The 27,947-nt window shown below is 30.7% G+C and overlaps 3 protein-coding genes across 3 annotated transcripts; 2 read left to right on the top strand and 1 right to left on the bottom strand.

Annotated features, from left to right (window-relative positions):
- Window positions 1–617: 617 nt before the first annotated feature.
- Window positions 618–1,682, top strand: LOC145591828 (cytochrome P450 72A225-like). The gene is made up of 4 exons (XM_081648321.1): window positions 618–759; window positions 853–859; window positions 948–1,078; window positions 1,417–1,682. Exons 1-4 carry the CDS (start codon window positions 618–620, stop codon window positions 1,680–1,682), a joined length of 546 nt encoding a protein of 181 aa, XP_081504447.1.
- An 8,567-nt stretch (window positions 1,683–10,249) lies between these two features.
- Window positions 10,250–14,844, top strand: LOC145593112 (uncharacterized). The gene is made up of 2 exons (XM_081649623.1): window positions 10,250–10,500; window positions 14,181–14,844. The coding sequence occupies exons 1-2, from the start codon at window positions 10,333–10,335 to the stop codon at window positions 14,730–14,732; spliced, it is 720 nt and encodes a 239-aa protein (XP_081505749.1). The 5' UTR covers window positions 10,250–10,332; the 3' UTR covers window positions 14,733–14,844.
- Window positions 14,845–25,479: 10,635 nt separating this feature from the next.
- On the bottom strand, window positions 25,480–27,689 carry LOC145591826 (uncharacterized). Its single transcript, XM_081648320.1, has 4 exons — window positions 27,117–27,689; window positions 26,242–27,039; window positions 25,945–26,086; window positions 25,480–25,823 (listed from the first exon to the last, which is right to left on the bottom strand). Exons 1-4 carry the CDS (start codon window positions 27,687–27,689, stop codon window positions 25,480–25,482), a joined length of 1,857 nt encoding a protein of 618 aa, XP_081504446.1.
- Window positions 27,690–27,947: the final 258 nt, after the last annotated feature.

Here is a 27,947-nt window from a genome sequence, read left to right as displayed (position 1 = left end):
AACTTTAGATCATAATAGAAATACTTTAGAACATAATAGAAAACCTTAGAACATAATAGAAATACTTTAGAACACGAGGGAAATCTTTAGAACATAAGGGAAAAATAATACATAAACTTAATTACCTTTTTCTTCCATAAGTAAATTTTTCATCTTGTATAATAGTAATTTCTTCTTCTGATTTTTCTTCATTTTGGCCTTGCATTTTGCTGCAATTTTAAGAAATCAAAAACATTAGTAACATTCCAACATTAGTAATATATTTTAACATAGGAATAGTTTATAACATGCTATCATAATTATATCACTAACAATTAAGAACACAGCAAGAAGTAGATTTAGGGCTAGGCTTGGGACATTATTTTGTAGAGGCACAAACACAGCTCGACACAACAAAACAATCTAAAGTAATTTATATTTGTCTTAAGTAAAGGATTATTGAACTGTGAATTAGATATGGATTTGTCATACCTTTGAATTAGATAACAAGTGAATTGAATCAAGAAATCATCTTGATCTCCACAAGTACAAGCTAAGTAATTAACTAATTGAGTATATAAACTATCAAACTACTAGGAAAGTAATCAACAATTTACTTTTGATGCTTGTTACAGCTTATGTTACCAGCATTTTGTGACAGTTGTGAAGAGATAATCAATAAATGGGAGATGATTGTAGCTAAGAGGGATTCAGGTGAGCTAGATGTGTACCCGGATTTGATGCAACTCAGTTCTGATGTGATCTCTAGAGCAGCATTTGGTAGTAACTAAGAAGAGGGACAAAAAATATTCGAACTTCTTAAGGAGCAGACTGATTTAGGCCTTCTTATGTTACAATCAATGTATATTCCAGGAATGAGGTAATTTATACATATAATCCACTAATCAAATTCAATTTGATGAGAAAATTAAAGTAAGGCCTAACATAACTCTACAGCTTGCAATTAGATTCATTCCAACACCGAGAAACAGAAGATTTAAGAAGCTGGAAGATCAGATGCATAGTTCACTACAAGCAATCATTAATAAGAGGAAGGAGGAGATTAAGGCAGGAGACGCGGTAAAGGCTGATCTATTGGGTATACTCATGGGTTCCAATTCAAAATAAATCCAACAAGCTACTGGCAGTAACAAGAATCATCATGTAAGGATGAGTCTTGAAAATTTGATTGATGAGTGTAAATTATTCTACTTGGCTGGGCAAGAAACTACATCGACACTGATTGTTTGGACAATGATAATGTTGAGCAAGCATCAAGATTGGCAAGAATGAGCACGACAAGAAGTCTTGCAAGCATTTGGAAATAATTCCTGACTTCGAAAGTTTAAACCATTTGAAGACAATATATTTAAATGCATTTTTTTGATAATGAATGATTTTATAATTTGATCTACCTTCTATGTTCTAATAATGTAGTTGTTGGTTTGTTGAAGATGACCATGATATTGTATGAGGTACTCCGACTCTATCCACCAGCAATGCAGATGTCAAGACGGGTTCATAAGGATACAAATTTAGGTGCATTATCACTTCCTTTAGGTACAGTGATCATTGTCTATATGAATACGATTCACGGAGACAAAGAATTCTGGGGTGATGATGCTGAAGAATTCAAGCCAGAAAGGTTTGCTGAAGAAATTTCCAAGGCAACAAAAGGAAATAACGCGTTTTTTCCAAGGTAACAATTCGAAATTGACGAATCTATAATCAATTGTTTGAATTTGAAGAAAAAAAAATCAAAAATTGAGAAATTCTGCTAAGATCTGTTCGAAATTGCCAAGCACCAGCAGGTCATGTGGATTAGTATATTTTGATTAATTTGAACAACAGGTGAAATCGCAAAATCAAAGTTATTAATTCGAACAAAATAGCAAAGATTAGCATATAATTAGAAGATTAGCATATAATCGAACTAAATCAAAAGATTAGCAAAAATCGAATCCTAAATTCGAATCCTAAATCCGCAAAAAAGAACCCTAAATTTGCAAAAATCGAACTCAAAAAAATCAAATTCCATGCGAAATTTATTAAAATCAAATCAGAAATATCAAACTCATGCAAAATTCATGAAAATCAAAACAGAAAAAACGCAAATATCAAATCACAAAAATTGCAAAAATCACATCGAAAAACCACAAAATCCACTTGAACATCATGCTAATTTCATTAAAATTTGAACAAAATCGAAATGAAAAACATACTTGAAATGAAAATCCTTCAAATTGCAATTCTATGGAGATTTTTTGGGGTTTGAGGAGAGAGAAAATGAAAGATGCGTGAGGAAGAGAGAGAAAGTTAGAGGAGAGAGAAAATTTTGGGCGGTGGGTAAGGGGGGTTAGAGGGAGATACGTGTTTTAATCTTAACCGTCCAAAATAACTTAATCCTATGGCTAAGATAGTTCTTATATAAGGAGGGGTTCTTACCGGATCCCTTCCCTATATATATATATATATATCATTTTTTTCCCTAAATTTATGCCTATTACACTCGTTTTATTTTTAACCACCTATCAAACAAATTGAAGGACCTATTCCGATTTACTGAACTGAACTGAATTGATTGGAGCTGAACTAAACTGAATCGAAATTAAGCTGAACAGAACATGCCCGAATTGTTATGACTGTTGTACTACATGCATGCATGTTGCATTTTCCAAAATGAATTTATATTCATCACATGTTCTCCTTAATAGCTAGGTCTCAAATGTTGTTAAAGTGGCTATTCGATAAGTTTGCTCACACTTTCAATTCAATACTCAAGTAGTAGCTACATACACACAATTTCTTTTTATGGATGATAATATAATCCATTATTACAAATTAATTACGTAAATGATTATACAAAATATGTCTTATTCCACCTCATTACCCATTTACGCAGCGATGAGTATCCAACTAAATACATTACTACAACTAGTAGTGGACTTTGGTGAAGATAATAATAACTACTTAACCGACTAGCACATTATAACTAGGTTTCAAATTTAATTTATTTTGGACTATTAATAGTTAGATTACCACCACTTGCAAACTTTGATTATAACATAAAACAATATTGTTGATGCTTTATAAGGCTTGTCGTTGATGGTCTCATTTTTATAAATTACAATGTCAAAGTTCTTTTGCATATACATTTGTGTTGCTTCTTATTCTAGTGATCGAGTATCCCTGAGACCCAAACACATGGCTATGATCAAATAGTACGGAAGCTTTTAAGTTATAACCATATTAGAATTATACTACGTATTATTCAAATGTCACATAAGAAAAATTGACGAATGAAATTTAAAGGTTATGTTAATTAAATACTTAGTATAAAATAGTCTTTTGATATTAGAAATTTTATCTAAATAGTTTTTTTTTTTTAAAATATTAAATAATATTCTACGTTTAAGGAATAAAATAACAAATGTTAACAATTCTCTTTTCACGCTTGCTGGTGCATCTTTTCAATCGTTAATATCTTTAATTACCAATATGTAAAATTATAAATATTTGACATTAAAATTGTATAAATCGAGACGAATCTAACAAAATCCCACATGACTATATTTTTACTTAAGTATAAACCGTCAAAGCTAGCCAAAGTGAAACACATTAATAGTGTAAAAGTCAAATTGTTGTAACTATAAAAAAATTTAAAAATAAAAAAAAAATAACGGAGGAAGTACATACAAAAAATATTTGTTGTAAAAAATACTAACAAACCGTGCATTGCACGAGTCAAAATTGGCGAGTGAGATTTTAAAGTTTAAATTAATTAAATATAAAATATTATATTTGAGATTATAATATATAATTACGTACAACGAATAAAATAACAAATTTTATCATATAAACATAAAAACTATTTGTTTTTAAAAAACACATACAAACTGTGCATCGCACGGGTTTCATCTAGCTAAGTGTATATCAACTTATGACTAAAGATGGTTGTGGACCGAGCTCATGTTGACTCTACATACCCTAGGCCAGGGTTTAACCATGACCTAACCCGATTGTTACATGAAAACTATAGCTAATACTAAAGTAATTACCGCTGCATCATAACGTACTATTCATGTGGCAACTTCTTATAAAAAGTTTTCCCTCGAAAACTATTATTGACATCACTTTCTTTATTTATTTTTTTTTTGTCTTTTTCAAGGTAAACCTAATATTTCGAAATGATTGATTAATTATACGAGTACATGTTTCTAAAAGCTTTTAAGACTAAATTGACTAAATACACAATTTATATTCATATGAAGTAAAAATAATTGACGGGTGGTCTCTTTGATAGTTTCACATTCTTATTATCCTCTTACACATATATATTTTTTTTAAGAAAAACAATCTTCTACATTTTATTAGTGATTGTAGAATGTAGATCGAGTTTGGATTTTCCACTCTTTATTAATTTTTCCATTTTATACAATGAATAAAAAAAATGCTAACATTTTAGAAATTTTATCATAGCTATAAAGGTTTATATATAGGGAAATTTGACTTTTACCACCTTCAAAATACGACTTAATTGATTTTACCACCTCCATAAAAAAAAGATTTATTTTACCACCATATAAAAAAATAAAAGTTGGCTTTTACCACCAATCACCTCCAACTAACGGATTCCGTCCATAAATCCGTTAGTGGGGCCTACCTTGCACTGTCGCCATATTATTGGGCAAATTTAAAAAAAAAAATTTTAAAAAAAATTAAAAAAACTAAAACTACCCCAGCCACCACCACATCGCCACCCCCGCCTTCCCCCCAACTCACCACAGCCCTCCCCGAAACCACCACCCGCGTCGCACCACCAGCCCTAACCCACCTGAACCCTCCCCCTCCCTTTTTCGCAACCATATCGCCCCCAAAAACCACCAAACCCAAAACCCTCGTCCCCCCTAAACGGCCACGAATCTGGCCTTAAAAGGCCGAAATCGGCTGGTTAAGGCCACTAAGCCCCAAAATCGGCCGATTTCGGCCATTTGTGGCCAGATTCGTGGCCGTTTTGGGGAACGAGGGTTTTGGGTTTCGTTGTTTTCGGGGGCGACAGGGTTGCGCGAAAGGGAGGGGGAGGTTTCAGGTGGATTGGGGCTGGTGGTGCGACACCGGTGGTGGGTTCGGGGAGGGCAGTGTTGGGTTGGGGAGAGGGCGGTAGTGGCGCTGTGGTGGTGCACGGAAGATCGGGGAAGATGAAGAAGAAACGTCAAAAAGGTGGGCCCTACTAACGGATTCATGGACGGAATCCGTTAGTTGGTGGTAAAATCGAATTTTTGGAAATTTTGTTGGTGGTAAAATAAATCTTTTTTTTATGGAGGTGGTAAAATCAATTAAGTCGTTTTTTGGAGGTGGTAAAAGTCAAAATTTCCTTATATATATATATATATATATATATATATATATATATATATATATATATATATATATATATATATATATATATTTGACATACATCATTAGAGCTATGAAGTTAAATAGAATATTTAACATCATATCCTTAATTTTAGTTCAATTAATCTAATGAGAGAAATCACAATTTATTATATATTTTGCTTAAAATATTTATGTTACACATACAAGTTAATTTTTATTATTAAAATCGTGTATCACATGAAACTAATAACCTAGTTTTTTAATAAAAGAGCACCCTATGGTCCCCATGCTTGTCCAAATCCTACATGCCACCGTATTACGTATGCTACATTTGCGTGCCTAAGTAAAATGCTATTCTTTACTACACTATAAAGGCTCAGTATAGCTATAGCATGATAGCGTCTAACTAAACTAGCTATCTAAAAGGTATGCCGATCACTTCCGTGGGACTTGGGACTTGTCAAATTAGAGAGAAGAGTGAATAGAATGGTTTTGTATTGCTTGCTCATTATTCATCAATAGGTTGAGTATTTATACAAAACCTACGCTCATAAGATAGGAAACAATATTCCTAAAAGATATACCATATATCCTAATGATATATTCTCAAAATAATATCTTAACATAAATATCCTAAATACATTATTCTCTTAAATGATATATACGGAAAATATATCACACATATATTTTCCGATATCTCTAACACCCTCCCGCAATCGTAACGGCAGTAACACGAACGTTGCGATTGGAAATTCTTCACTTTGTTGAAGCCGAGATGCACACTCTTGTGATGTCGCCTTCAGTTTTTGTCTCTTCTTTTCAGCGATGAGAACGTTCATCTTTTCGAACTCAAACAGGAACACCATTCTTTTCGAACCTGCAAATATAACAATTTTTTGTTTTTCCAGAGCAAAACCGAGCTCCAATCAAATATTGGTTTGTCAGAGTAAACCACACTCAAATTTCTTATTGGCCTTTCAGAGTAAACCACACTCAAATTTCTTATTGGTCTTTCAGAGTAAACCACACTCAAATCCAAAGAAGCAAAATTATGCTCGAATCAACTCACAAACCTTGTCTCACGGCACAAGGAGAACCAAATATATCTTGTCTCACGACACAAGAGAGTCGTTTTTTTTTTTTTCCCATCTTCAACAACTTTATTTTGATCTCAATGCTTAGAAAAGCCACGCATGATGTAATGTATACATCAAGTCATCAACTCAAACTCTGCACCAACACTAACTTGCACAGTGGAATAAACTAAAAAAAAATTGGTAATTTTTGCTAAAGGATCGTCCCACCGGTGGGTTTAATTTCTAACCCACCGGTAGGGGGGAAATTTTTTATGAACGGTCCCAAGATTTAACCTGCTCTTGATACCATGTCAAATTAGAGAGAAATAGAATAGAATGGCTTTGTATTGCTTGCTCATTATTCATCAATAGGTTGAGTATTTATACAAAACCTACGCTCATAAGATAGGAAACAATATTCCTAAAAGATATACCATATATCCTAATGATATATTCTCAAAATAATATCTTAACATAAATATCCTAAATATATTATTCTCTTAAATGATATATACGGAAAATATATCACACATATATTTTCCGATATCTCTAACAATTTTCCGATATCTCTAATAGGACTAAATAATTGCGATCCATGTACAAGGTATTCCTAAATCTGTGTAATTAAGAGGGTTGTTTGGTTGGATCATTTAGAATGGGTTGAAATGAAATTATAATCTATTTCATCTAATTTTTTGTTTGATTGAGCTTTTTTGTAATGGAATTTCATACCCACTCTCCCCCAAAGATTCACAATCCATTTTATTAATGAAGGATAGAAATATAGAATCCATTTCAACAATAAAACCAAATAACTTTGGAGTAGTATGAGTTTTAAAATCCATATCTCTCTAATATGAGATTCTATATCAATCTATTCCAACTTGATAAACTAAACACCCCCTAAAAGTTGAGTGTGCTAGAGATGTTTGTAGCTGGCTTGGGCTCATAAAAAAATCTTAGTGTATTATTTCATTTCAAGTATATAGAAGACCAGAAACTAATGTATGAAGGCATAGTATTTGAAACTTGTGACATATCATACTCGAGTTCATAGTCTTTAGGGGTGTTTATTATTCGGATAAAAACTGAAATTCAATCCAATTCAAACCGAATTATTAATTCGGATTGGATCCAAACTTTAATTTGGATCGAATTGGATTGAATTTTTTTGAAAATTCGGATTTTTGGATTTTCGAATCGGATTAACCTTATTTGGATCCAAAAAACTGAATTAACCAAAATATGAAACCATACTTTTACAAATAATGATTGTTTATATTAATCATGTTAAATTATGTTTATAATTACATTAATATAACAATACTTGTATTAATAATGTACAAACTTATAATTGCATTTTTATTTTTGTAATCACTTTAGACCCTAAACATTTGCAATGTATTTTAATTCGGATTTTTGGATTGGATCCAAATAACCGAATTATAATTTGGATTGAACCGAATCAGATTGATAAGAATCGGATCGGATTGGATTTGAAAATTAAAAACTGAATTTTATTTCGGATCGGATTTGACAAAAATCCAAACCGAAAACCGAATAGACACCCCTAATAATCTTTGCTACTCCCTCCGTCCCTTTATTACATGCCTGTATTCCTTTTTGGGGTGACTAAAATTAAGTGCCTGTTTCTATTTATAGGTTGTACTTTTTTACAATATTATTCTCTTTTTCATGATTTGTCACCCTTTTTCTTTTTCGTTTTTGTACTTTAACATCAATTTCCAATATTTTCTCTCTCCTAATTCCCAACTACTTTTTCTTTCTCTCTATCTCTCTCTAACCCCATATGCATATCTATACACCCAATTATTAGTTTTAAGGAATCTTTAACTTTCTTAATTTCCGTGCAAAATGAGAAATAGACATGTAATAAAGGGACGGAGGGAGTATTAAATTTATACCTCATTGCTCTATATATATATATATATATATATATATATATTAAATCCACGTTCATAATGTTTGCACAACTTTTTATAGTAGTGCTCTAAGAATTTTCCAACGTTAAATACACTATAAGAATATCATCAATCTTAAGTGGGACATTATCTATATAGAGTAGCACAAATAACATCTAATCGATCACCCTAACATCTTATTAATGAAGCTGCACGCGAATTTGAGACAGATACATTATATGATGACTACAAGAATAACATCAATTATTTCTAATTGATTGCAATCCAAAATGAGAGAATAAGTATAGCATGAAATTGAGAATATAATTTTTTACTCTAATGAAACATATTCAGATTCGAATAACTCAAGAACAAATTCTAGTTAAATGGATTACAATAATTCGCATTCGAAAATCTCAAATTAAATTTATTGGGTTATTCGCATTTCGTTAAAAGGAAGTTTTTGGGTTGGATAGATGGTACACCTGGATGGTCGGAAACGTTTATTAAACGACAATTACATACTTCCTCTGTTTTTTTTATTGCACTATAACTTTTTGAGGAATTATATATTAATTGTACCATTCCCTTATTTGGTCATTTGGTGTGCTTTACTCACCCTTTAGGTGTGTTCACATACAAAATACCTTAATTATCCTTATTCACATGTAATAACAACTATTGTTATCCACATTTTCTCTCTCTCATTTGTTTGTTTCACATACTCTTTTTCTTAAAAATCGTGCCCATACTTAATGGTGCAATTAAAAAAAGGATCTTGTTAACGAGTGCCCCAGGGCGTTAGATAAGGAGTAATTATATTGGTTGAAATGGTATTAAGTTAGGAATGCATGACAAAACCACTCGTCGTTCGGTGTAATTTATGTTAATTTTACTCTAATATTTGCACTTTAATTCTCTTATCTAACGCCCCAGGGACGCTTATTAGATTTTGCCTTAAAAAAAACATAGGAGCATAATGAAATTTAAATGCATGTGTATATAGAATGGAAATTAACATTATAATCCCCATAGCAATGCAATTTCATCCTCAAACATTTGTCTTCTTCATGTTTTTTCATTACCATATTTATTACCACCTAGGAAAAGGTATTAGGTTGGAATGAAATTTTTTTAAAGAAAATTGGTCAATTTGGGATGAGCTAGCATTACCATGGGCATTAACCTTGATTTTTCTTACAATTTTACATACAAATTCATTGTCATTACCATCTCTTATGACCACCTTACAAACAGGCCATAAGTGCTAAAACAAAAGAAAATGTAAATATTAATTAAAACTTTTTAACACAAAAGAGGTTTCCAATACGATCCCTTAACTTATTAGTTTATCCCATTTTTTTAAAGTAGTGATCATTACTATCCTTTCTATCTTCTCTTAATCAATGAATTTTTGTAATTTTAACACCAAATCAAATGTGTTCGTTATTTAGTTGTTGTATGCACCTTATGTATAGTTTGTAGTGTTGCAGTCAATTTTTCCAATCTTTTACTAATTAATTAAGTAAAATCTCTTAATTATTTATTCATAATACCATGTATGCTATTTTAAAATTGGCATGCATGTACATAAATCCATTAAAATTTATAAGCAATACTATTAGCTACTTGTAAAATATAATATGGTCGACCTAACAAAGTGGGAGAATGAGACAAGTTCCACATAATTGATTTATCATGTTGCTTATTAGTAGGTAAAGGATAGAAAGCCCGTCACACCTTTATTTATTTGTTTTAGTCTTTTTCATCATGTTTTTGCAAATTGCACATCTTATTCAAACACGTCCACGTACATTTCATTCCACGAGTATATACACACTATATATATATATTCCTCGATCTACTTATAAACTTAACTAGGTAGTAGAAAATTATAAGCATTTCAAACATTCTTGCTTATAAACTATATTACAATAAATAAAAGAGAGGGCAAATAATTATCAAATTGAAGAGAGATGGAATGGAGAAAATGTTATTTGGATTTGCTATTGGTGCCTTTGAGTTTCTTGGTTTTGACTATATATCATATATGGATATGGAATAAGGTTCGAACTCAACCCCTCTCTACAATCATCGGCACTAATTCTCATGCAAGAAGATATTGGGTTGCAGCCATTATGAAGGTAAATTATAATTCTATATCTGTGACTCATTGGATAATCTATATTTAACCATATTAAATAGATATCCGATTTGGTTGGAAGTGATTTACAATGAGTAGATAGCTAAACATATTAATGCTAAATTTATTACATTCAATTGAAGTTTTTGTTGAGCTTGGTGAAAATGATAAAGATTTCATGTTAGATTTTCATAAAATTCTAGATAGTTAAGTAAGCTAACTTACCTTGGATTGGATTACTTGGGTGAAAAAAATTTAAATTGTGTAGAAGTTGAGCTATAATTTAATTAATCAACAAAAAAAGAAGTAATCATGGGAAAGAAAGATTAAAGCCTATGTGTGAGTGGTTACTAAAGTGTGTATAATTTTTTTTATTTGTACTTAATTAAATTATATTCTTGACAAATTAGTTACCCTTTTATTTTTATTTTTTTTCGTTTAAGAAGCATATCATTAGAAGAGTTAACTCTGGGTGAATTTGAACTCCATTGCACTCTTTTAAATTGGTTTCTTAATTATATTAACTATGATGAAGACCTATAAAAACCTCAAAGCTTTTTTTTCCCTAATAATTTAACACGTATGATTTGGTGTTATCATTTAAAATAATTTAATTACTAAAATAAGCCATTTCATCAACTTTTTATGAAATATATACAGTAATAATGACTCCGTATGAGGTGTTACTATATCTTACCCTGACGTTTTTTGACAGTATTATAGTTCTGAAGTAACTGAAAACAAAAACGAGAACATCTCACGTATGAAGCATATTTTTTTATAGCACACTAATTCTAAGGCAATGCATCTCCATTCTTGTGAAATAAGTTTTCATTTCTTGTTTGGTAACGTATGAAGCGTTTGAACTTATTTTGCCTAATATAACGACTAGACATCATCACAAACACAAGTTCCATGTGTATGATGATTATACATGAGGAAAAGAAAAGACATTTAAGAATTGCAAAACCAATCTCGTTAAAACTTGGTAAATAAAATGTGATATTTACCTATGAAAATGATAATATTTTTTTTTTGAAAGAATGAAAATGATAATATCATGCGTACACGAAAAAAATATTTCATAAATAGAATGAATAATAAATTAATAATGCATGTACACGAGTGTTACAACTATATACTTACTATAATAATATTTATATATTAAGAAAAAAAAAAAGAAAGAAAAAAAGCATGCAATATGAAACGTTAAGACGGCTAATACCTTACTATCGTTACGATGTGAGGTGGTGATGATGATAACGGTTTATAGTTAGCTAGTAGTTGTTTGCACGCATTTTGGCGCGCAATTTCAGGATGTTTAACAACTTATACTACAATAATACAGGTGTTCTACAAGTGTAAAGGTGTTTTAACAAATTTAATAAAATTTTCTACATTGCTAAATATGGTTAAATACTTAGAATATATAGAAAGAATGAAGTTAGTGTAGTTACAAATAGATAATCATAATTTTAGTATGTGCTTAGGTAAACAGTAAACTTAGTTAATCAACCACTTGTATCTATTTTCTTCGAGATTTTTTTTCTTAATATAATATGTTTAATTTTTAAATTAAGGATATACCTATTTTGTCTCGATTACTTGTTATTCCACCATATGCCCCACTTAATAACCCACTATACCATCAACGCATTAACTAGTAATCCTCATCAAAGTTATCAAAATTGAAATTCTACTTAAAATCGATAGAGGGATTATTCAGAATCGAATCTTAATCAAGACATCATATCCAAATTCAATTAAACATAATTAAATTATAAGCTAAATACTTAATTAATATTAGGAAGTAGTTGTTTACCCATCAAATAATCAATAATTGACGATATATATGTTTATAAATGATTTCGTAAGCATCTTTTAAACTTGTAATAAAGTTAGAATTAAAAATCAAATCGTATGGACATACATAAATCGTAAAATCATATGATTGATTATAAGATTTAAATCGGAATTCTAATAACTATGATAATTCTCTTTTGTCCCCTTCTCTCTTTCCACGTTATAGTGGTCTAAGGATGTGGAAATCATGGGTGGTATTGTTGTGGTGGTGGCGATTTGAGAAGATAAATGAGGGTAAAAGAGAAAAAAGTTTGGTTCGTATATACCTTAGGCTTGCCATCCGTTGTCTTATTCTAAACTTGTAAGACGACCTGATTGGCCTTGACACGTGTACTTAATCAATTAATCTAAAATGCTCAATTTCAATAAAGATTTAAATTATGAGATACTTTTATGAAAAGAAGTAATGTCAATTAATTTCAATTCGAGATTGGAGCTAAGGTTACAAATAATTATACTTGTTCATCAATCAATCAAATAAGTGAACTCAAACTTTCTGATTGATTAAGGTCATTGACAAACTATTTTAATAAAGTGTACTATGACAATGATGAGTTTAGTTTGTACATTTACTTTCGTGCTTTGACGCTTGCTACATTTTTAAAGCGTACGATGGCTTAAGCATTGCAAGACATCTTCAAGTTACATATCTTCTTTCAGCATTTATATAATTACTTCATTACTAATTACTTCGTATTAGCATTGGATAATTTAAAAAGTTTTTTAAAAAAATTAGGCCACTATATATTCTTAGGTACTCAATACATAATAATGGTCCTTAAAATTTGAGAAAAAGTTATATTTTCACAAACATATACTTCCATTCCAATGTAATATTGTATATATTAGATGTGTACGTATTACTCTATTTTCACTCAATAACCAATAAAAATAAGCTTTGTTAGTTGTTACAACCAAAAATCATACAAGTAATTGTCCTAATTAACCTTTTACCTTTGCTTATTTTTCTTCCACTATATCCCAATAAATGTTTCATTAATAATGCATGACATAAACTTTTGTAACATAGGTAAATGGTTCAACAAAATAAAGTGTATTATGACTCGTCCAATTATAATGCAAATATGTTATTACTTTATATTACATGCTCACATCTTCTCATACTAATTGGTTAATCCTATTTAATAAAAACTACCAACATTATCTTCACTTATCAAAGGTTCAACATTCACGTCACGTAATTGTTACATTGTCTCTTTCCAATTTCACGTTGTTTTAATAGATTTTATGGCCTTATGTGCGTAATCTCTTTAACAAAGTTTGGGTTTGTTGTCAATTAATTGAAGCATATATAAGGTGTTGTTATTTTCCCTTAAAAAAAAAAAGAAGGTATTATTATTTATTTAATTGTTGAAAATCTTTGAAATGGTTGTAGCACTAGGCCATTTTTGGAATCACTCTATTTTATATTAGTTTCATATGATTGTCTTCTATTAATGTCATGCATATATATTAAGAAATTGTTTGTTATTGTATTGCGTCAAGATTGATAAATACATCTGCAATGATATTATAAAATGATACATGATAATGTAGTAGCGATATTATTCCACTCTATCAAAGTAATTATTCCTTTAACGGGTTATAAGAGAGTCGCATACTAATAGTTAAATTTGGTGCAGCCATTACGTAAGGACTAAATCCTATAACTTTATTCTACACACTATCAAAGTTATTCCTTTAATTCTTTCCTTTTTTTATGGACATGTGTGATGTCTAATGTGTATGACCTATTCTCTATTTATATAAGATATGCAATCATTCATGAAAATTGATGGTGTACACGTTTGCATGCAGGATAATGAAAAGAAGAACATCCTAGCCGTCCAAACAATAAGGAACACAATCATGGGATCAACCCTAATGGCCACCACTTCCATCCTCCTTTGCTCAGGCTTAGCAGCCATCTTAAGTAGCACATACAGCATCAAGAAGCCGTTAAACGACACCGTGTATGGTGCACACGGCGAGTTCATGATGGCTCTCAAATATGTGACCTTGCTCCTCATCTTCTTGTTCTCATTTATGTGCCACTCATTATCAATTAGGTTCATTAATCAAGTTAATTTCTTGATTAATACACCTCAACATGACCTAATAGCTGCAAAAATTCCACCAAGTTATGTGTGTGAATTATTGGAGAAAGGGTTTGTGTTAAACATTGTTGGAAATAGGCTTTTTTATGCTGCCCTACCACTTTTGCTTTGGATTTTTGGGCCGGTCTTAGTTTTCCTTTGTTCGGTTGCCTTAGTTCCTATATTTTACAATCTAGATATTGTGTTTGAATTTGATGATGATTTGGGCAAAGGAGATCATGAGATGACTCGTGAGGATTTCTTGTCTGTTTGAATAATTTGATTCTATGTTAATTAATTGCAAAAAATATATGAAATGAGATCGATAATATTTGATGGAGTTTGTTTTATCTCTTTGTACTTTTGATCGATGTGATTGTACCTATAAAAGACAAGCTAGGTTATTTATATTCAATTATGAGTATTTATCTCCAAGTAAATTTAATTTAGAAGTGTTCATGAATTTCATTACCTTTTTTTTTTTTTTTTTTTTTTTTTTTTTTTAGGGATCATTACTTAATTAGTGAAAGCTTATAGTACGGTGTGCGATTATTTTAAAGAGGTATAAGTTGTTGACAAGAACTTTGATAAGTAATACCTAAATACCAATTGTGCATGTACTTTGTAGCACATTATCATGAGTAGTGTACATAATATGTCTCGACGATAAATTTTCTAATAACACTACTTAGCTACATAATTAGATTCAAATCCGTTAATAATCATCCATAATGCATGTAATATTATGTCTAATTACAACTATTAATGAGTGAATTGAATATAATAGAGTAGCTAGGAATCATATCATTTGTGTTCTTTCCAAATAAAATGAATATTCTAGTTTAACACTTTAAAATAGATTCAATCATACTGCATGTTATATATTTACAATGATAATGAAACATGAACAAAAGGAAATAGTACTATGAACATCTTTATTTAGGAAAAGCTTGAACAATGAAAAGTAATAGATGTGGAAATAATTAGTTAATGTAAAAGTTTTAAGTTTGACGGAAATTTTGAAAACATCTTTCTTTGTAAATTGTAATGGTTTGGCTAAGAGTGTGACATTTTTGGTCCATCTCATAAAGCACAATGTAATCTAGTATTCTTTTTGATAAGCTTTTTAATGATGATAAAGCCAAATAATAAGCTAAATATATTGCAATATGAGTAGACTCTTAGTGCTAACCTTTCATGCTTTCAAGCCATTATATTTTGACTAACGTGACATGCTATGATGTCACATGACTTTTATTATTATTATTATTATTATCGTCGTCGTTATTGTTCACCTCATGCATTGTATTGTATGTAATATTTGTAGCTTACTAGATTGTACTCGTACAAATACATTAAATAATTATATTTTTCGTCTCTCATTAGAAGTTTCTCAGGTGAGGAGGGTTTTCTAATCTTTATTTCTTTTTATCTTTTTTAAAATAAAAAAAAAATACATTTTCGTATATACACACACGCTAAAACTTCATTAATAATATTAATACTTCATACACAATACACATACGCTAAAAAGGTTAATATATACATCTAAATAGCTTCTTTGAGGTCTAAGATTTCGTCTATACACATACACGATGCAAGAACCGACATAATGAACCTTAAATCTCCATTAATTTCCATTACATACACTTGTCATAATGGCATATGTAAGGTTTTGTATAGTATTGCACCTTAAGTTGAATAAAAGCCAATTAAAATTCGGCAAAGTTCATTTCAACAACACTAATTATATAGCTTGGGTGCACTAAGCACCCCCACCTTTGACTAGTAGTTAAAACGAGATTAGTAACTTTTGCAATGGTTTGTCAAACAAAATTGAGTCTTTTTAACTTGAGTAGGGTTTGGATAAAGAACAGTTAAGGTTAGTCAAACAAGCTTGAGTCACTTTAACTTGGTCTATCTAGGTCTCACAATTACAACCTACTCTCTCCGTATTTTTTAAGTGCCTCACTTTTAAAAAAATAATCGTTTTTATTTAAGTGTCTCATTACTATATTTAAAAACTTCTCATATTATATATTATCTCGCTCTCTTTCTTTTTGACTCGCCATTATTTTATACATACGGTTCCCCATTTAAATTCTCCTACTTACTTTTCAAATTTTGTACTCTTAACCAACCCGTTTATATATTATATCATCCTTTTGCCTAAAACTATGTGCACACCTCAATAGGACACTTAAAATAATAGAGGAAGTACCACTTTAAGTGATTCGACACCCTTCATTGTGATTATCCTCACCCTTTTATCATAGGATGAAACTATAGTGGACATACTATGAAATTCAAATTTTTTTTGTAGGGAGCATGCTCAGATAAAAAATTAAAAAAAAAAAAAAAAAAAAAATGGAATGATCATCCATTACTCTACTTAGCTAATATTGGGATTACACCAAGATAATCCTTTAGAAACAAACATTAACCAACAAGCCAAGGCCAACTCCCAAATCAAACAAATTCCAAAAATTGTCCAAAGAACTTGAAGAACTACTCTGAAGGTATACATATACTTACACAAGTATACATCTTTTCACAACAAGAACACTCCTACCTTATTAATCGAAAATTCTACTATGGTCCCCTTTATTTAGACCATCACTATACTGAAATATCATTGGCCGATTTTTTTTTTTTTTTTTTTTACCTTGGTCAAACCTTAATTTTAGTATTTTCCTTTTTTTATTTTCCAAAATTTAATTACTGATTTTCCAAAAATTATTTTATAATTTTCGAAAATCATTTATTAAAATTAGTATTTACTTAAATAAAAAAAAAAGATTAAATCAAAAAAATCAAAATAAAAAAATCGTTCATCAATGATCTTCATGTTCATCATTGTTCTTCAAGTTTGTTAATCCATGGATGAGATTAACCACCATTATGGTAATCTTTGTCCCGTATTTACACTCGCACATCAACGAAAATTGAAAATATGCATCGATTTACATATTATATGTGAAGAGTTCATTCGAAATTTGGATTCATATTTGTATGAATCTGGGATTGTTTTTAATCCTAAAACAATATATGTTAATTGGATAATCGCAAACAAGGGATGCAAAATCAGTCATTATATGTATGCAAAAATAAAAAATTTTGAAATCTGGGTTTGTGAGGCAAATTGGAGAAGACAACGATTTTTGTCTTGGAATACTTGTTTGATCCGGAAAAAAAAAGATATAGTTTTCAATTCTGTTTGTATATAAGGCATTAACCCAAATGCTAATAGGACATTACCTATTAAATTCACTCGTTGATTAAAAACATATGACACTAAGTTCTTTTGTACCAATGACTGATTTATAATTTAGTAATATCTTGTTATCTTCTCAATTGGTTGTAAATATGAATGTGGTCTTCACTGGACAACCACAGTTCATGTTAACCGGGTTTGGTATAAATGGTAACTAATATATATTTACTATAGTGGTTTGCTTTATGTATTCATATACTTCAATATTAGATTAAATACTTTAGAGAAACTAACAATTTTTTTTTTTTTTTTTTTGTATTGTTTGATCCCAAAAAACTTAGATTGAAATTTAAACCTTATTTATGAACAAGGAATTTACCAAACATCCAAAAGGGATTTACCTGCGTAAACAAATTAATTAATTATTGGATATGGTCATAAAATGTTGTGGACATTATCAATTTTTAGATTATAATTTGTTAATATCTTGTTATCTTTGTTGTCTAAATAGTTTGTATCTATCTTGTGACCCAATGGTTATATAGTAGTTTATATAGTCTCAAAACTGTTATTATTCACACTTTTAAAATCTGTAAATTTGTAAAAAATATTTTAAGTAGAATAATGGTCTTAACAATATTCATAAAAAATATTTTAAGTGGATAATGGTCTTAACAATATTATTGATTTTGTCGACATATCCTATGATTTTGTAAAATTATTGATTTTTATCACGCCTAGAATTATGGTAATATGTATCTTTAATAATGCAATAAACATGGAATGTTTGATAAACAATCGTGTAAAATGAATTTAAAAAGAGGATAAAATTTGGTAAATAGAATATTAATAATTCTTAGGATAATAGCTGATTTACTTTCCCTCAAATTTTAAATTTTCCTGAGATTTTGTTATTTCTTCACGCAATTTGGTTAATAGAATATTAACAAAATTTTAGGATAATAACTTACGTATTTTCCCACAAAAAAAAGATAAAATTAGGAAAATACCATAATTTAATTAAGGTTTATGATTTTAAATCTATCTTATTTTTTTTTAAGGAAATACTTTAAGTCTTTCTTTTCTAAAATAAAATCAGATTTGTTCAATTTTTTTTTTTTGACATGCTTATTGTAAAATAAATCAAAATGTTGTTTCCCTCGGCTCCACGTCGAAAAAATCATAAAATTGGAATTTTTACAATATCTAAAATACATATGGTCATTCGTCAAACTCAATAAACTTTCTTTTTTAGGTAATAACCAAAGTACACATAAGTTAATTCCTGAGCTATAAACAGATCACAAAATTCACACTTGTGTTCTACGTATCAAACAAGGTTTATGAGAAGAAAATTAAAAAAAAAAATTGCGTCTTCTTCCTCTAATCGATTTGCTCATTATATATCTTTGTATCCTGAAATTGCGTCTTCTTCCTTTGATCAATTTGCTCATTATATAGGTTTGGACATTAATTTTTGTTTTATGGTTTGCGTAATTTGAAATTCAAACCATCTTTCTATAAGGTAAAAAAAATCATGTATTTAAAGCAACCAATCAAAATGGAAATTTAGATTAACAATGGAATGTGTTAGATTTAAGATCTATTTGAAGAATATTGCCTATATGATGGCTGTTGATTGCTTATTTTTAGGAAATATTATTACTAAATGATACATAAGTTATCCCATATAATTGTCGTCCAAATCTTTTTCAAATATACTATTATAATATCTAACGTACTATTTAGGAAATAAATCAATGATATACAATAGTGTTCTAATCAGTTATTTTTTATGACACGTAAAATATAGACTATAAATTAAAAATGAAACTAAACTAATCAAAAAAAAAATACTTGTAGAGTCGTAGTACTAACCATTAGGTAAAAAACTAGATACAAAAATTCACATTTAACATGTAACGCTATTTTGACAAATAGGAAAAAGAATATTTTCAATTCTCATTAATATAACTAAAATACATGTATATACAAAACAGAAGCATGATATGTCCTAATTATAAGGAATACAACTTGCAATAGTAGCATACATTTAGCCTAAATTTAAGGGGTTGAATATTGGCTTTTCTAATTTATAAATACAAAAATATATTTACTATATTTAACAATTTGTCATTGTATTCTTTCAAAAAAAAAAAAAAAAAAGTTTGCATGTAATTGCTCACCTCCACGTTTTTTTTTTTCATTTGGTTATTATATGGGATTCGTCCAATATTAGAATATGACATTACTCATATATTTAGAATAGGTCTCAATCTCCTTAATTATTGTAAAATTATAATAATAACCAAAGACGGTTCATTATTTTAATTAATAACAAACTAGTATCCAAGTAATCCAACCATTAGGTCACACGATAGATAAGAAGATAATCATCTAATTTGACAATTAGGTCGCCATTAGAATAGCTCTAAAGGTGGTATGATTGAGAGTTAATTTAATTTTGAGAAATATGCATACATAAATCAAACCACAATAGCTGATATATAAGTGATCATTGATATCAAACTTGGTATATGTACATTGTGACTTGGCTAGTGAAAGAGGATTGAGGACCACGATCCTATTTGCTATCAATTAAGAAAAATATTAGGATATTAATGCATGCACAGTATGAACTAATAATTAGCAATGTCGAAAATAAAGTATGGCCGTAGACCAAATAAACAATAATATTGCGTTTTATAGGTAATGTCCTATTAGCATTTGGGTTAATGCCTTATATGCAAACAAAATTGAAAACTATATCTTTTTTTTTTCGAATCAAACAAGTATTCCAAAACAAAAATCGTTGTCTTCTCCAATTTTCTCACAAACCCAGATTTCGAAAAATTGTTTTTTTTTTTTTTTTATTTCGCATACATATAGTGACCGATTTTGCATCCCTTGTTTGCGAATATCCAATTAACATATATTGTTTTAGGATTAAAAACAATCCCAGATTCATACAAATGTGAATCCAAATTTCGAATGAACTCTTCACATATAATATGTAAATCGATGTATATTTTCAATTTTCGTTGATGTGCGAGTGTAAATACGGGATAAAAATTACCATAATGGTGATTAATCTCATCCATGGATTAACAAACTTTAAGAACAATGATGAATATGAAGAACATTGATGAACGATTTTTTGATTTTGATTTTTTTTAATTTAATCTTTTTTTTTATTTAAGTAAATACTAATTTTAATAAATGAAATTATAAAATAATTTTTGGAAAATCAGTAATTAAATTTTGGAAAATAAAAAAAAGGATATAAAAAAGGAAAATACTAAAATTAAGGTTTGACCAAGGTAAAAAATAAAAATAAAAAATTGGCCAATGATATTTCAGTATAGTGATGGTCCAAATAAAGGGGACCATAGTAGAAACATCCCTTATTAATTCTTATGGTACCATAGTATTAATGATATTCCTGCATTGTAACTGTATCATATAGTTTAATTTATTAGTCCAGTTATGAAATTCTTCAATTCGCGAGTACCATTAATTTGTTTACTTATTTATCTCTTCTTTTTTTGGAGTGCACTTTGTATGTTTAGAGGAACATCTCAATCAAAAGTTTAAACTATTAATGGTTAAATCCCAGGATCGGTTATATATCTACTCTATCACGCTCCCTCACACGAGAGCCCTTTAGAATTAAAATGTGGAAGTAGCATGAGCCTCCTCATACCCACTTGAAAAGAGAGGTGGATGAGATTTATTTGAATCTGTGACCTTCTTGTCACATTGACTCTTAATACCATATTAAAAAATCGTCTCAATCAAAAGTTTAATCTTATGGTTAAACCTCAAGATCGGTTATATAATTTAACATTGTACTTACACTTAATTACCAAAATAAATTAGAAATTATAGCATAAACATGCATGTACCGATCGAGTATACCAAATGAGTGGGAACTAAGATGATCTTTAATTCCAAGGATAATTCAATAGCTTAATTAGTGGATTATGATCTTTTATCTGAGTTAAATAAGATCAGGAAGGAATGATAATAATGGTGTTTCCACTATCTAATTTAACACATACTTAAGTTATTAGTTGAAAATAATTTGCTGCCGAAATAATACATGATTACCTCTTTGATAAGGATGGATGAAATAGCAACTTGTTCATCAAAACACAAGAAAACACCTATTAACATTTGTCGCGTGATATAAGATTTTCTACACAACAGTTACACAATGTTATGATATCTCTCTCAGTCTAGAAGTCTAAAACCGTTGGAAAATTACAATCGGTGTAGGAGAAGTTTTCAAATTAGGCTTCAAAAGAATTTACAATTTTTTATTTATTATTCAATAACTCTATGAAAATGAATAAATAAAATAAAATAAAATATCAAATTACATAACTCTAATATAGTGTTTAAGTGTTGTATTAGTAAGTTTTTGCCTACTGGGCCATCATTAATTTAAAGAAAAATATAGCAACATTCTAACTTAGTCCAGCCCACTAAAGATTATTATAATACCTTCTAGAAGAGTCCAACCTCCAAACAATATGGACCATAATAAATCTGCCACGAAATTTATTTTGAAGTTGTAGACTGAAAACAACTTCTTCAACTAACAACGCAAAGTCAATCGGATTAGCCCACACAACTTCAATTTCACAAAATTTACCTAAAAACTTGTACTCCCAATGATTTTCCTCTACATTATTGCCCTCCTCCTCTAATTCTCTACACCATATATGATGTATACTATTTCTTGATGTCAATAGTTAGTTGCTTGTTCTAATCCCATTGCATGTTGTTTTACTTGTTAGATACAATTCAATTTGGCCCAGAATACTGGTTTGGGCCGCACTTGTAATCAAGAGAGAGGGTCTACTTCACAAGTTCTAGAAGGTTTCATCCCAAAATCCATATGACAATGGAGGAGTAGCCCCTTAGCCTTATAAAGTGATCAACTCTCTCTTCTTCAATCAATATGGGACACATATATGTGTTATTTGGTAAGAATGTAGGATATACTTTAACATTACTTAGTATAATTTGAAATTATAATGTCACAACCAATAGCTTAAATGGTTAAAGCTTATCTCCCAATTTCAGAAGATTATAGTGTCGATTCATCATTCACCCATGTACTTATCTATAAAAAAAATTTAAAAAAACCTACAAAAAGTAACTGATATTCGATGAATATATAACAAATTGAAGAATCCAAATAAACATCACGTGATAATTTTATTCTTATACTAGACATAATTCTAGAGATATGGTCAAAGTTTTAAAAAAATTTGGCCACATAAATTGCGAGTATCACTTGAAGCTTGTTCTGATTTACTGAAAACAAATGAACTGAACTGAATTGAACTGATTGGAGCTGAATTAAACTAAACTGAACTGAATAGATCAGAGCTAAAATGAATTGTTTATGAGAGAAGGAAATTAGGAACTGAACTGAAATTAAGTTGAATAGAACAGGCCCAAGGTACCTTGTATAGTTGATTAAAGATCATGTTTATAAGTCCCGATCCCATTGTTTCCAATGGTGGATGGGTGAATGATGCAAGATTATTTGTTATCAAAATTCTACTTCGTAAATTCTATTGTATTTAATACATGCCCTATAAGGTAAATTTGGAAAATAAAAAAAAAAATTAAAAAAAATTCTCACATTTATGTAACTTGTTCAAAATAGGTCAACCTTTGCGTAATCTGAGGAGGATCCCACATTTCAACCTTATTTTAAAAACAAACCCTTAACTAGTTTTTTTTTTTTTTAATTGGTAACCAATTTTAAAAGGTAATTTACCATGTGTTACCTTCTGATTGATCCTATTTTTAAAAATAATTTTAAAAGAAACCCACCCCCTCCCCTCCCCTTCTCCTCTGCCGCAACCACACCTATTGGCCATTGACCCACATGTCAACCACCCTTTTCTTGAAACTTATCCCGAAATAACCCCGAAACAACCTATTTATACCCATCCCTGCCACCACCGCCTCACCAAGTTAACAAAAACTCACCTAAAATCCACTTGCACCCACAAACCCTTCTCCAATGTTGCCCCCGCACCTGAAAATCAGGAACAGGGCAGGGAAAGAAGGTGGGGAAAATGGAGGGGGTTGCTGGGAAAGGTTTTTTATTTAATTTTATGAAAAGATTAAAAATATAATCACTTTTGGTTCATGTACGTGACCTCGCTTATGAGATTAAGGTTTTGATTGATTGACTAAAAACAATAACCTGTTAAACAAGTTTTAGGTAAAAAAAAAAAAAATACCACCTCCGTTTATTATTAGTTGCAACTTTGGGGTATTATTTGTGAGATATAAAATATTCCAAAGTTGCAACTAATATTTAACGAGGTAGTATAATGTTTGTTTGAGAAATAGGAGTAAAAGGTTGGTTCGTTTTTAAATTGCTTAAAGATTACCCGTTTTGATGAATAGGTCACACAAATGTGGAATTATTTTTTAAAACTTTTCATTTATATAGTTTACTTCATAATAAAATACTCCCTCCATCCCCTTTTGTTTGTGACTTTTGAAGGAAAATCACGAGAATTAAGGTGGAAAATGTGAAGTAATGAAAGTATATATGAGAAAGTGAAATTCCCAACCAATAAAGTAATAAAAGTGCTTGGGCAAGAGACATTTTCAATTAAAAAAGTAATTAAAGTACATAGAAAAGAGAAATTGAGAGATTCAAAAGTGTAAAACATTAAATTAGTCAAAAACTGGCATAATTTTTTTGGAAAATGTTAGGATAAAATAGGAAGAGGACTTAATAAGATAAAAAAAAGGGGTATAAAAGTCTTTTTATGTATCTTAATAATTATGAAAATATGAAATATGACAAATATTTAGAGTCACCCAAAATGGCAAAAGTGACAAACAAAAGGGAACAGAGGGAGTAAAACTTTGTATTATTTTTTTTAAAGTAGCATTAGATGTGGCTACAATTCTATGTGATGCTTCCTATACATTTGAAAAGAGCCTTCCTCCCATATACTTTCTCCATTTTTTGAAAGTTAGACTTGCTTTACATTTTGATCTGTTTTAAAAAATTTATTTAACGAAACTTTGGCACAATGTATGTAGACCTAATTATCTTATAACTTTATTTAATAGGCTATAAGCCTATAATAATATTTCAATTACTCTTTTCTTGGTAGCTAAGTTCTTGATTTGAGAGTTGACGCGTGGGCAATGCTCTACAAATTGAATTATGCATTAATGACTAAGTCACTAATGGCCTACTCACTTCACCTTAAAAATAAAAAAAAAATTAAAAAATTGTTTTTTTAAAATTAAAAAATTGTTTTTTAAAAAAATTAGTAAAAATAATTTCAATTCAGTAAAATTAATTTAGTTTAGCAAAAACAATTTCAATTCAATAAAACTTATTTCAGTTTCGTAAAAATTAGTAATCTTAAAAAAGAAATATAATAGATAATCAATTAAAAAAAATCAATTCAGCAAAAATATTTTTATTTCACTAAAAATAATTTCAGGTTTAATAAAAATTACTTCCTCCGTTCTAGTAAAATTACAACAACTGCACTTTTACACTATTCATCATGCTTGTTTGACCACATACTATGATTAATTCGTAAATTAAAATATAGTCATGTGGGGGAATAGAGGAAGTATTTAAGTTCAGAAAAATAATTTTAATTCAATAAAAAAATAAAGTGAAGTGAATAGACCTAATTAATGGAGAAATTATAGTCAAAAATTTGTCTAGGTCCATAACTTTACATACATTTTTTTTTTGAAAGGAAGCAAAATATTAATCATTAATAGCAAGATAATCTATCTATACATAGTGAGCAATGTCTTGAGGGATACAATTTTCCCAGATTTGTTCTACTCCAAAAGGGAGGTATTTAGCTAAATTGTGAGCCACTACGTTTCCTTCCCGCTTTACGTGCATCCATAGGAGACTTGTGTAGGAAGAGCCCAGCTCAATAGCATCTGTGAGGATGGTATCAAGGTTTATTAGACGAGCAACACCTTTTGTCAATCGGTTAGTTGCAACTTGACAATCTGATTCAATGATGATATGATCACATCCATACTTCCGCCCCAGCCTCAATGCCATAACAATGGCTTTAGCTTCCGCTACTTCAACCTTCCACCACGCCTTCACTCTCCTTGAAGCTGCAAATATAACCTTCCCAGCATAATCCCGAACCACCACTCCTAATCCCACCCATCCCTCCTCCAATAAAAATGCATCTGTGTTGATTTATTACACCGTTAGGTGGGGGATGCCATATACCAGGGCTAGCACAACGAGAGTTCAGAGATGATGAATAAATGGCTTTACCATACCTTTCATACTCATCAACCCACCTGAGAACACGTTCAATCAACACAGATGAAGGGGTTTCCCTCTGTTGGAAGACCTTTAGGTTGCATTCCTGCCATATTACCCAAAGGAGATATAGCCCAAGGACTTTAGTTTCTGGGCTTATATTCTTCCAGCTCTCTAATAGATCACAGGGATTTCCAAAAAATTACTGATCATACATCACAGAACACTCAGCCTCATCCCACAAGTCTTTAACTCTCACACATTCGAAAAGGTGTGTCTCCAAGTCTCAGTGCAATTCCCACACCATGGGCAGCTATCGTCCTCAGTCAAGTGACGGTATTTAAGTAAGCATCGAACCGGAAGGTTTTGAGTACAGAGACGCCAAAGGAAATTTCTTGCCTTTGGACAGACATTGGCCTTCCATATGTCAACCCACGCATAGTGAAAGTCATCAAGATCACAACCCTTTCCCAGCATATACGCGGTTTTAACCGAATAATTACCGTCTTTTGAGAAAGCCCAGGTTAGCGCATCTGTGGGTAGACGAGAGCTTAACGGAATTGCCATAATACAACTCCTATCACGCTCATTAAAATAAGAGTTCACAGTTTCCCAATCCCACTCCATTTTCTCAAAATTAATTAACTCACTGACCTTTTCAATTGCAGTAGAGGGGTTGCTAGTAGCAAAACGAGAGCAATCATCTGCCAACCATGGGTCGTTCCAGATATTTATTCTACCCCCATTTCCAACTCTACACAAGATTCCCTCCTTAACTAAAGCCTTCGAACTCCAAATGCTGCACCACGAGAAGCTGCCCCCAGATCCTAAATAAGAGTCAAGAAAATCGCATCGGGGATAGTATTTTGCCTTCATCACCTTACTAAGTAATAAGGTGTCGGGTTTACAAGCAAGTCTCCAAGCTTGGCGCCCCAAAAGAGCATCATTAAACACTGTAAGATCCCTAAACCCATACCCCCAAGGCATTTGAGAGTACATAGTGAATCCCAACTCCTCCAATGAATTCGTCTTTAATCTCCAATTTCCCCCTATCCAAATCTAGCCATCAAAGAGTGTAATTTTTCAATGACTTCCGTTGGGAACTTTTAGACACCCATTAGATAAGTCGGTATTACTTGGATAACTGACTTGAGCAAAACTTCCTTGCTTGCTTGTGACAACAACCTTTCCTTCCAACCTTGGAGTTTTTTCCATACTTTATCAAGCAAGGCTTCGAAAGCAAATCTTTTTGATCTTCCAAGAACATTCGGGATCCCCAAATATTTCTCATGTTTTTCAACTTGTCTCATGCTCAAAATTTCCATAATCTCTTCCTTTTGCTCCGCTCTCACACCTCTACTAAAGGACACCTCCGACTTCTCATAATTAATTTTCTGTCCGGATGCTGCTTCATACTGGTTGAGAATATCAACAATCAGTGAGAATTCCTGACGAGTTGCCCTGGTGAAGAGGAGACTATCATCTGCAAAAAGAAGGTGAGAAATTCCCGAGCCATTCCTGTTAGCCTTTACTCCATGAATCTTCCCTAAAGAGACCTTACTCTGTATCATCTGAGAAAATGCATCAACCACAATAATAAAGAGATACAGAGAAAGAGGGTCCCCTTGTCGCAGACCTCTAGAGGGAGTCACTGAACCACACACCTCGCCATTAATGACGAAAGAATATTTAACTGTAGTGACCAACATCATCACCAAGTTCACTCATCTTCCGTCAAATCCCATTTTGAGAAGAAGTTGACGTAGAAGACCCCACTCCACCCTGTTATATGCCTTGCTCATATCAAGTTTCATCGCAATATGTCCCTTCCTGCCCTTACTTCGGATTTTCATGGTATGAAATAGCTCCATGGCAATTAGTGCATTTTCTGTAATCAATCTTCCCGGAACAAAAGCACTTTGATTTTTCGATATAATCTCCCTGAGAACATTTTTCAGATGGAGCAT

Source organism: Chenopodium album, chromosome 18, assembly GCF_948465745.1.
Source record: "Chenopodium album chromosome 18, dcCheAlbu1.1, whole genome shotgun sequence".
Taxonomy (NCBI): domain Eukaryota; kingdom Viridiplantae; phylum Streptophyta; class Magnoliopsida; order Caryophyllales; family Amaranthaceae; genus Chenopodium; species Chenopodium album.
This window is presented reverse-complemented; position numbering and strand designations above follow the sequence as displayed.